The 11,979-nt window shown below is 42.3% G+C and overlaps 1 protein-coding gene across 10 annotated transcripts in view; it reads left to right on the forward strand.

Annotated features, from left to right (window-relative positions):
• The window catches only part of rbms3 (RNA binding motif, single stranded interacting protein), a 271,775-nt gene extending 260,009 nt beyond the window's left edge, over positions 1-11,766 (forward strand). For 8 of the 10 annotated variants that reach the window (XM_040121928.1, XM_040121927.1, XM_040121931.1 and 5 more), the window contains 3 exons: positions 167-277; positions 7,748-7,837; positions 9,535-9,663. In XM_040121928.1, the coding sequence (XP_039977862.1) occupies positions 167-277; positions 7,748-7,837; positions 9,535-9,663 (330 nt within the window). Of the gene's footprint in view, positions 1-166; positions 278-7,747; positions 7,838-9,534; positions 9,664-10,390 lie in introns of those variants that run through there. The other 2 variants (XM_040121926.1, XM_040121936.1) reach the window with 2 other exon arrangements.
• Positions 11,767-11,979: the final 213 nt, after the last annotated feature.

Genomic DNA, 11,979 nt, shown 5'->3' on the forward strand with positions numbered 1-11,979 from the left:
TTTGCTTTTTTTTATTTATTTTGCATGGTCACCAGGAGGACTGGCAACCACTTCGCAGAGATTAATGGGAATCAGAATAGATCAACACAAAAAATGCACAACCTACATCCTTTCTTCTGTTCCTCTTTATCTCACCTTCTCCATATCTTTTCCCTCCATCCACCAGGGTGCAGTGATCACGCCAGCCATGGACCACACCATGTCCATGCAGCCTGCCAGCATGATGGGCCCTCTCACCCAGCAGATGAACCATCTGTCCCTGGGCACTACAGGAAGTGTGAGTACTCCTCACTGTGCTACACTGAACCACATACAGTACACAAACACCCAAACACAAGCTGGTTCGAGTTGCCCTAATCCAGACGGCTTGTTTACAGTATCTCATCATTTTGTTATCCAGTACTTTTTCATAGTTTCACAAGTGCCAACTCCTGTCTACGGACTTGACATGAAATAGTGAAGTCAGAGGAAAGCTGCAGTGCAATCAGTCAATCAATCAAGGCAGTAAAGGACTGTACTCTTCTTAGTAAAGATGCAAATACAATGTATATCTAATATTAAATATGAGGTCTCTATCAGTAAAACTAGATCTAATTGTATGTAGGTGTAGTCCATCAATAATGGAGCAATTTACATAGCATTTCTAGATGTTTTGTTAGATTTGACCATTAATATGGAAAGCGCACTAACCAATTTGATCATAATGTGTTACTTGCTAGATTGATAAAGGTATATAAATGCTGTAAATAGCACAAACATGGTTTGAAGTTTTTTCAGGGTCTGTATGCCAAAAAACTACAAATCCATTCATAGACATGTATACTATAAATGTGGTTGGCTGCTTTGCTGTTTTTCCTTTTTATTTTACCAGTCCAGACATGCAAAACGCCTGAGAGCGTGCATCCAATCTTTAAGAGTTGAGAAAGAAAAATTAAGAATTGAGAAAGAAAACAGCGGGTGTCTATTACACTGTAGGTATGGATCAGGAGGCCCAAGTGGAGGCCTTCTATCTTTGGGAAACATGTTAATTTAGTTCAGAAACAAAGTACACATTGAGTAAGACTGATTTTACATTTCCTTTTCAATAAGCCGAACGTTCTTAGGCTGTCGCCACATGTGCTCTGCCATGGAGATGCCGTATCATTTGTTTTACACTGGATGCATTTACTGCCAGACACTGAGGGAGCATATTTCCTCCCTGATCTTCCACATTAAGCAGATTTCCTGTGAAGCTTAACAGTGGGACAGGGCCCTCTGTTCTCCACCTTCCTCACTTTCACCCTCTAATTTCTGCTTCTTTCTCACACTTTCTGTCTCCCTCGCTCTCTAAATCACACATCAAATCTATCACTCCATCAGTTTTCTTTATTCCGCACACACACACGCTCACAGTCACTGGCCCCTAAACCAGGAACTCCCCCCTGTTTCAGGATCAAGTCGACTTAGAGGTGTCACACAGTTCTGAAGCCTGACTTCCTGCCCTAACCCTGCTGCCTGGGGGCAGGCAAACAGGCAGCTTTGCTCCAGCACTACGTTTGATCTCTGTGTGTGTGTTTGTGTGAGGTTTGCGTGTATGGTTGAAACAGTGCTGTATTGTACAGTTACCCATGTGTTTCCAGGTAAGCTGTCAGCAACTGTGACGCCATGTTGGCTCTTTCAGGAATGCCCCTTCCCTAATCTGCCCCAGCTGTGCTAACAACCAGGATTAGAGACCAGCTAATCTATGATGATGGCTTCTGATATTTGATGGGTTGTATTATAGGAGAAAGTGGGTTAAGACACTCTCTCCGTTTTTCATTTCTGATTTACTCTCTCTGCCTCTCCCCTTTCTGCCTGCTTAGCTTTCCTGAGGCAATGTGCGGTGTAGCATAACTTTTTTATGGCTGAGCTGCACACACGGGATGCCACACTTGATCATCAGTGGGAATTGGGACATGTTTTCTATAAAGCTGATTCTTAAGCCAGATATGAAAGTCCTTTTCGTAATGCCTGATTGAGAAAGCAGGTTAAAAGAGGAGTTAGGACCCAGCATCTGTAAGTATCCATGTAGTAAACTGGACTCGAAACCACATATTCTTAGAGCACCTTCCTCAAGTGTACACGCATGTGGTGAAGTTGTTTTGATTGCCCCCACCGGTCACGTGACGCCACAGAAGAGCACCTGCAATGAGCAGCGTCTCCAAAGTCAACAAGTTATCACGACTGCCTCTGGCCACTGAAGGAGAAGCCACACCTCAGAATACTCTTGGCTGTTCCAGGACTCTGAGGCTGTTTGTTTATGGCTGTGGCTTTATTCTTCTACCCAAGAAAAGAACCAAATGTTCCTGGTCCGCCCATGCTGCGACACTGGTGTGGTGACCATAGCTTTCCGAGAACACTGTGTTATTTTTGCGCTATTGAGAGCGGGGACCGGCACAGAGGGTTTGGCCTGTTGAAAGGGAGTGGCAAGGAAAACCTTGCCTCGTAACGATGAAGCACGGATCAGTGCCATCTGATGGCCACTGCTTTGGAATTAAGCTGCTTCACCAGAAAATACTATGTTTTCAATAACTTCTATAGCCACCCGGCTCTGTCTGTCTGTCCGTCCATTTGTCTGTCTTAAACAACTTGAATAGAGAATGCTAAAGAACCCTAGCCTCACTCTTTATGGATGGCATACATAAACATGCCTTCCATGCTTCTCAATGATTTATTTTACCGTGTTTGGTGCATATTGCTCCGTTACTGATTTATTTACTTACAGCTCTCGCCACTTAACAGGAGTCTATCTGTCATGCCTCGTGTTTGCTCTTCCCTGTTAGTTGCTGTGCGTGTGTGGATGTACCCATGCTCTGTCTGTCATTTTAGTATTTGTGTCTGTGTGTGCGTGTTTGCACATACTGTATGTAATTGTCTGCGTTTGTGTGTGAGCGACATAGTGTTTGACATGACAAGAGGTGACCTTCCCTCTGTGTTCTCCATCCTATTCCTGTCATGCCATGTCGAACCCAGGTCTCTGTTGTCATGGTGACAGTGGTGATTGACAGCTTCTGTGTCCCTGGAAGACAGATTTGTGTGAAGAGCTTTCCTCTGTTATCTAGGCTGATTCCCCTGGTTTTCTGTCAGGAAGTCTAAGTACAGCATGTTGTTCTGCATTTCCATACTTGTGCATGGCTATATTTAACCTTTACTCATCCAGGGAACTTGACTGAGCATGTATTCTCTTCTCTTGTAGCTTCACACTCAAACAGTAACACATGTTGACATCTGGGTGATGCCTAGTACCACTGAGCAGTTAGGTCTTTGTAGGACCTTAAAAGTAATGGGTTAGGGTAGGAACAACCTTTTATGCCATTTTTAAATTCTACAATGTGTGTTTTGAATGTGTTAAAGGTCCTGTAGCCAAGAACTCTGGTGCAAGAATTGGCTGCGCAAGAAAAGTTTTATTCCTCTGATATTGAAATTCATGCTCTAAATTTAAAGTTTGTCTTGTGAAATAAAAATTTAAATTCTGAATTTGATTTGTATGCTCTCAGGTCATATGCACCAGATTCTGGAGTGTACTCAGACCTTGTGCCTGAAACTCTGGATCTGGATAATAAAGAACTACAGCAATAATGACATTTCAGGCTTATACATTCATGTTCCATGGTACAGAGTTAAGTGTCTACTGCTTAATTGGGGTTTCTTAAGGCACACCTTTGTAGTATTTTAGCTTGACATAAAGCTGCATCAAACAGTACTTTTAAATAAACACTGAATCAAATGAATTTGTGTAACGTGAAAGGTGTCACTCACAGTGACAAACCCACAGACAATCGTCAACTGACTGCAGTTCCCCTCAGCTCTTCAGAGCGTTTTAGTGCCTTTCAGCTCATTGTTGTGATTTTACAGCCCGCAGCATTACTGTTTTGGTTCTGTCTCACCATTTTTAGTGTCATGTCCAGCAGCAGCAGCAGACATCGTTTTTAGCAAAAACCTCTGGTAAACCAACAGCATTCCTCTGAACGTAGTGGCGTATTTGGCACGCAAAGAGCCATTTCCCTCAAGAGTTCGTGGAGACCAAAAACACAGCTAAAAGGAGAGTGAATAATGGACTTAAGTTATTTGAGTGGCCAAGAATATGGCTCCAAATGAATGTTTATCTTAACTCATATAACTGATGTGTATATAGACAACTGTTTGCTAACACATTCGGCATATCAAGTTTATAAGGTGATTATATGTCAGTGTTGAGTTTACAGCTTGTTCCTCTGCCCTTAAGTCTCTACAAAAATCAATTAATACTGCTCTAAAAATAGACACTGCACCTTGAAAAGGACATTGCCGAGAACCTTTCAAATGTAAAATTTTAAATGTGCAAAAAAACAAAAACAAAAAAAAAACACCTAATAGGCTATTGCCTTGTAGTGTGTTGAGGAGTTTTATTATACTCACCACATGTAATCACCAAAATGTGATTATTTCCTTCATTCCTCAAGATGAATTTTTTTTTTCATTTCATTTTTAGACTTTTTTTTTATTCTTTTTTGCTTTTGCGTTTACTGATTTTTGCTTTTGCGTTTTTGCTACTGTATATCAATTATCATAAGTGGAATAAATTGGCAGGCCTGTGTATTGTGTTGTGTTGTGATGCATGCATGTGCATCCTTCTGTGCATTTACAAGACAAACAAAATGGGGACCCACTCAAAAGAAAAAAAACTGCTCCCTAACTCTTAAAGTGGTCAAAAACTCCACAGGGTACCTTTAATACTGAAATAGTAAATATTAAAATTGTAGAATGATATGCAGTTACCCTGCTGATTAAAAAAAAAATGTGTTTAAAGAAGTGATTTAACAGATGGCACTGATTTTGCCAGAGTAAATCTCTTAAGGCAGGGTGATAACAAAGCCCAGCAGCCAAGATATGGGGGGCTTTTCATGGTGAAGTAGTACAGCACTGTGATTCACAGCCGCTGTTGTGCAGCTCCAATAGTTCCCATCGTGTTTGAGCCCCACAGCTAAGATCAATAGTCATCAGAGCCCATCCCCATGCTGCTCTGCCATTAATAACCTACAGTGAGTCGCTGGATGCTCTTGCCTTGACCAACTGTTATCCTCTACCTTGTAGACGATCCAACAGAACAGCATGTCAACACAGACGGGATAGATAGATTTGGAGACTGAGTGACAGACAGAGAAGGTGATGATTTATTTCAACATTTAGACGTTTAAATGTGCTGTGCCACATTCCACCACTGCCAAAGCTGCAATTTATGGAGAAGTTTTTGTTGATGTGGAAAACTGATTGCATAAAGTAAACTGCCCCAGCGTCATTGCACCCACCAAACATAAATTGCTCTGCCTTACACATCACTGTGGTGCAGAGGCCCACGCCATCGTGGTACCAGAGTGGTTCTGTCTATTCTATGGATTTTCATCCTGGCATTGCTGCATTGCGGTCTGACTTTACTGTAGTTATAGGTGTATGTCATGGAGAGTGATGGTAAGGAAGAAACTTAAGGAGTCTACTCACACCAGCCTCGTTAAAGAACTATTCATTCCTCTCGTTCATCAAACATACACACACGCCATCTGTTTCAGGCGCAGGTGTGTGTGTGTGTGTGTCTGCGTGTGTGTGTGTGTGTGTGTGTGTGTGCGTGCGTGCATGTGTGTGTGCCTGTGCGAAGATGTGTATATGTGGCTGTGTGTGTGACTGCGAGAGTGAGACACCATTTATTGCCAATTAGGGATGCTTTATATTTCCCAAACCTGTCCCCTGACTATGGACAGAGAAGTATTAAAAGAGTTGAAATTGGACAAAAATAATCTTTATCACCATAGCAACCCAATTCGCTGTAACCAGGCTTGACATCCCCGTGACTTGCCACAGCAGCGAGTTCAGAAATATGCCCTACTCAACCTGCCACATTAAATAGGTTAACTAATGGTTATGGTAGAAGAAAAAATCTTATCTTATTAAATTTTCTTGTTAAATGTAATTTAAATTCCCTTTGCAGTCCTGCAGAGATATATAGCATTTCAAATGGACGTTCTCCTTTGACAGGGAGATTTTGATACTGCTAATTAGCTCCTGCTTCCCTTCATTTGCTTTCACGCAGCCCTCACAGGTGAGTTGGCTGAATAAGTTAATGGGAAGGGGAGGCGAAGACAAAAAGTCCAGAAGAAAATTGGTATGCATGGTTTAGATTCACAAGGGAGAAGGTCACTTCAACAATCTGATAGGCCCTTTTAGATGATAGTGGGTTGAGCGAGAGAGAGAGAGGGAAGTGACAGGAAGGTGAGAGGGAAGAAGAGATGACACAGAGAGGTAATGTGGTAATGTGTCAGGAAGTCTGGATATGCCGCCTCACCCTTTCCTGAGTGTGACAGCCCTGAAGGTGTGATAACCTTAAATTCACACGCACAGAGCCACACAGTCACACTCACATATGTGAATGCACACGAGCATCCATCCCAGGGCATCCTCCTGGCCATGTGTAGCGACGGAGGGGGAGTTAATCACCCATGTCCATGGCCTTTAGCTGCTCTCATTAGCGGTGAGCGGTGGAGCCGTACCCGATCCATTAGCAACACTGCCGGTAATGACACTTCACCAGCACCACCGGGCCCACAGCCAAGAAAGGCTCCGCAGCCCAGCACATCCCCTCCATTACTGCCTCATACTGCATATTGCCGCCACACTTTCTAGCAGTGGCAGGGGGACTGAGAGGCAAAGGAAAAAATAAGACAGAAAGAAAGGGATTGTACTTCCTTTTTTTCCTTGGTCCCGGAAAACCAGCAGGAAGACGAGGAGCGGCGGAGAGGCAGCCCAGTGGCTTTTATCTGGGATCACATCCGTTGGCGCTGTACTGCAGCATTATCGTTCCAAGCCTCTTTGTCTTTGTCTGTCTTTCTCACACTCAGACACGCACAGACGTGCACACATGTTCCCAACACACAGCTGCCCACAGGAGAGCACATAAATCCACACGCACAGTTGGACAGACAAATGGTGATAAGTCATCTTCTATGCACAGGCATGTGCTAATTAAAAAGAAGCACACACACTGGCAAAGCGGGCTTACGCTGGCACGCGTGTTCACCATGACACATGCGTACACACACCGTGCGTTCACAGCAAGTCCAAGAGAAAGCCTCACAGAAAGTGCCGTGTCCTCATTCATATTGCATGTGAATGCCCCATGGCTGTCATGTAACCGAACCTGTGTCACATCTGTAAAATGGCCTTCATGGAGCGAGTTAGCGCCCAGTTAAAAGCCAAGGCAGGCATAACTAAAGGAATATAGGCCACAGGCAACAGACCTCCTGCTTTCTCTTTCCTCTCTCTCTCTCTCTCTCTTCTTCATTGCCTTCAGCTTTTTTTTTTTTTTTGCTTTTTTTTTTTTTTATCTTCTTCTCAGCTGTGGCCTGGTGCATTTGCCTGCCTGTGAAGTCTTGGTGGAACAGCAAGACATCTCCTCCTCCTCCTCCTCCTCCTCCTCCTCCGTCTACCTCACATGCTTTCTTCTGCTCTGCTCTGTTGAGCGTGCACACATATTCTTTTAGCGCCCCCAAAAGGATGCTGAGGGCACAGCAAGCTCCCATCCCGAGTGGTTACGGGGATATTTGCACTGAATGAGACTTGCAGGGAATTGTGATATCAGTGTTTGGTATCTGAAAAGTATTTCCTGTCTGATATTGGATTGGGATTTGGTGTTCTAATGTGAGTAGCAGGAATGTTCATGTGCAAGGCTTTTGATGTGTGTCTTTTCTTTGCATTTCAGTACATGACTGCTGCAGCCGCCGCGGCGCCTATGCAAGGGACCTACATTCCCCAGTACACTCCTGTGCCTGCACCAGCCGTCCCTGTCGAAGTAAGTCTAATAATCAACAATCTGTTGATATTTACCCAAAGGAGTACGTCATTACTGCTGACAGCTCACTTACTTACGCCCACAAGAACTCGCTCCACCATTTCTAAACGCTGCTCACCACAGCAGATCAAAAAAGTTATTAAATAGACAGATTCAATTTGAAGCGTGCTGTAAATTGCTCTTATTCTCTCCAAACAAATAGCCTCGCACCACCAGCAAATAACAAGGAAGAAAAATGCAAGGAAAGCTAGATGAGGCGGAAGTTTTATAGTATCTGGGAAAGACATCTGAAGTGCAGTGCAGACTTTGTCACTCCTTCGGCTGCTGTCTGACCTCCCGGCAGGTTCAGGCAGTCCAGCCTGAGAAATGATGAACGTGGAAAAAAGGCAGGCAGGCCGACGAGGGGAGAGGGGCGGCTGTCTGGCAGCTGACAGTGCGGTCGTATTCAGATGGACTATCAGTCGTGTATCAGATGACAGGAGCTGAAGTGAGACACAGTGCCGGCGGTGCTGTCTCTCTCTCTCTCTCTCTCTCTCCCCCCCACAGCCGGTATGGGCTGGTAGGTAGCTGGAACACACACATCCGTCAGCCACGGAGCTCTGGGTAGCCCACCAGCCAGGGATAATGACAGTTTCCCCTGACAGACCCATTAGTCGCTCCTCCCTCTCCCCTCAGACTCCCCCTCCTCAGAAAGTTGCAGTCTTCTTCACGAAGGAGCCGGACAGAGGAGAGAGATGCAGTTGTACTGTAGCCTACGGCGCCTCTTACCTATTTCATCCTCACCGTCGTCCTCTCAATGCCAGCGCGCGGAGGGCTGATGCATGGACAGGGCGGAGTAGCCTTGAGAGCTTGTTAAAGGTGATTGAGATGACTCAGTGATGGGGGCTATTGATAAAGCTCAACACATAAAAAGGCTAAGAGGTTGTTGTGGTGAATTCAGTGCACACAGCCATCCTTAAAGAAGTCTTTCCTACCGCCACCATAGAGGTAAAAAGCTGTGCGCGATATAGCACATTTTGTCCTAGAGATTTTTTTAAGGTATCATATGGTATATTTGACTACCATGTACAAATCCTTATGCAATGTCAAGTCACTTTAAGATGTTGCTAAATTGCTTTATCTCAAAATGCTGAATTGTTAGATTAAAGACAAATATTCTTCTAGTGTTTTCTTAGTGCTTAACTAAAGCTTTATCACACTTGAGTGAATATTCAAATTCAAGACAGCAATTTCCTTGTATGGTATCTAGAAATCCACCATTAATTTATATGCATTTCTGTGTAATTAATTAACAAATATGCCTACATTGACACCTCTGGAAAAGTTTAATATTTTAAATACAGTTCTGTGGCTTTAAGAAGTACTAAACAGCATGGGTTTATTTTTTATAGCCCTAAATCTTAGGCTTGTCTCACAGGGTTTTACAATCTGTTCAACATAAGACACCCTTTAACCTTAGACTCTCAATTTGGATAAGAACAAAAACTCCACAAAAAACCACAGGGAGCTTAACAGAGGACAGTTCCCTCCTCCAGGACGTGTAAACATGCAGTGGTACAGATGTATGTAAAGAGTAGATAGAAGTAGAATTTTACTCAATACAGTCACATACTTTTCAGCAGGAAGTACCAAGCACTGCAGGGAGATTCTTGTTAGGGGTCGGAGCTGACACATTTCCTCCCTGTGTGTCTCCTCAGGGAGTGGTGACGGACGCCTCCCCCCAGACAGCGGCTCCCTCATCACAGGAGGTGGCTGGCCAGCAGCAACAGATCCAGGTGGACAGTGCTGGCGACCATGTTCCCGCTTACTCATACCAGTCCAAGTAAGTCAAATGGTGAGGCAGGTCAGTTGCTGTCAGCCATTTAGACCTGCTATAATCTCTTCTCACGCATTTTTAAATTGTAAGCACCAGGGGGTGGGCGATATGACAATACAAACCATGACATGACATACCTCTAAATTTACACCATTCAGCAAAAAACACTAAAACCGGTAACATGTCAAATGTTTATCGCTCACTCCTGGTTGACTCACATTAGGTCATTTTGTGGGAAACAAATAAAATCCTTTTCAAATCACAAACAGGTATTTAGATCCACCTTGTATAGACAACCTTCCTGCCTGTGAAGCATTTGTTGAGCTGAGGGAATATTAACGTTCAAAATAAAAAATTGTGAGATGTTTTTCAAAATTACAAAGGCAGTCAAATCGCAAAATATTTCTCTTTGACAAATGTTTTTTTTTTGCAAAGCTTCACAGAAGTCAATAATGATTTTAAAATGAAATAAAATGAGAGCACTAAAAAAAAATACAATGCTGTTACAAAATGACAAAAAAATTAGTCCTGGCAGCTGTTGTCATTTGCTCATCATTTTGGCAGCACTTTTTCGCTTATCTGACCTGCTCAAAACTGTTTAACATGCTTCATTTTGCCTCAGTCGTCTGACTGGGCTGTCAGCTGTCAACTCCATTGCTCTGCTGTGTTTGTAATACTGTGCTTTGATTACAACCCCCCCCCCCCCCCCCCATCTCTGTTTTCTCCTCTTTCATCAGATAGCAACAGCCTGAGCGAATGTTCCTGTGACAGCGTTGCCTTGAGACAGAAGGTGGCTGCACTGTGAATGTGAGGAAAAGAGAATAGAAAGAGATTGCTTCCAGATTGCCCAGGCACCAAAAAAAGAGAGACTTTTTTTCATTTCCTACCTGGCCTATGAGAAAAAAAAATGCAAGAAGGAGGCAAAGAGTACTGAGGAGGGGGATGAGAAAATTGCTGGGCACAGTGCAAAGAATTGAAATTGTTTAGTCTGGGAACCTGCCTGAAGGGCTGGGCTGAAGCTTGAAAAGTTTCTCGAAGAAAATTCTCTACCAATTAAAAAAAAATCAAAAAAAACAAATAAAAAAATGACAAAAAAAAAAAAAAGGTTGAATGCGCAAGTAGGTGATGAAGTTTATTTTGTAATTAGAAAAGGGGAGTCAAGTTTGAGATACACACAGAGATTGTCTTCCTCAGATATTAAGCTACAATTTCTTTTCACTCTTTTTTATGTTCTAGTGTTAAATTTTAGTTTTCTAGATATATTCAAACGAAGTGTTTTTTCTTTCTTGAATCTTCATGGCCTTAATTTGAAGGGCGCCAGAAACTTTTTACAGAGTTAAACTCTGACGTCTGGTTAGGAAAATAAAAAATTAGTAAACAAAAGCAGTCTCTTGGACCACTTGGAGGGGTACAAGGCACTGGATGAGTTGTTCTAAAGATGAAAAAAGAATCTATCACATAAGCTGTACAGATTTAATAGAGAAGAGTTTTTTTTTTTCTTTTCTTCATAAGAAGAAAACTTTGATAATTATTATGTCAGAGGTAACTAAGTGTCAGAAGAAAACAAAATGTCTGTTGGGGAAAAAGACTTGGGGGGGAGATGAAGCTCTTAAGAGATTTTTCACAATGAGGAAAAAATGAAAACATAAGAAAACATGCTGCATTGTGGATGCAGTCTGTTGCAAATGCTGAACTTGTTTTTATTATCATAATTATTATTTTACATGGCAAAGTTGCTGTCAATGACATTAGTGCTTTTTATCTGCCACATTTTACCTTTTTTATGAGCTTTAAGATGTTTTTAGCCCGCTTTGCTTGTCACACTGCGAAAAGAAAAAAGAAAAAGAAGAAGAAAAAAATTATAAAATGAACAAAAAAAAAAAAAACTACGGAAAAATTCTGGCAGTGAAATAAAAACAGTAGATTCAGTAGGAGCTTATGGTTGAAACCAATCAGTGCAAAAGCAATAGAAGAAATTGTTGACAATTTCTGTAGTCTTTCCTAGTTGTGGATCAAATGCAGCCCATGGATGGCCATTTTTATACCAAAGATGAAGAGACACTCTGAACCAGAGTTTTGGTTTTTTGTTTTTTTGTTTATTTTTGTTTTGTTTTTGTTTTTTGTTTGTTTGTTTGGTTTCTTTTTTTCCTTTTCATTTTTCAGTTTGATTTTGTTGTTGTTGATGTTGATGGTGTTGTTGATGTTAATGTTGATATTGTTGTTGTTGTTGTTGCTGTTGTCGTTGTTTTTTATTTGACCTTGATGGCCGGACCAGTCCTTACTATCCTTCTTAACAGCTTCTTTTCACCGGGTTTAAGCTAATTCT

This window comes from Xiphias gladius, chromosome 24, assembly GCF_016859285.1.
Source record: "Xiphias gladius isolate SHS-SW01 ecotype Sanya breed wild chromosome 24, ASM1685928v1, whole genome shotgun sequence".
In the NCBI taxonomy this organism is placed as follows: Eukaryota; Metazoa; Chordata; class Actinopteri; order Istiophoriformes; family Xiphiidae; genus Xiphias; species Xiphias gladius.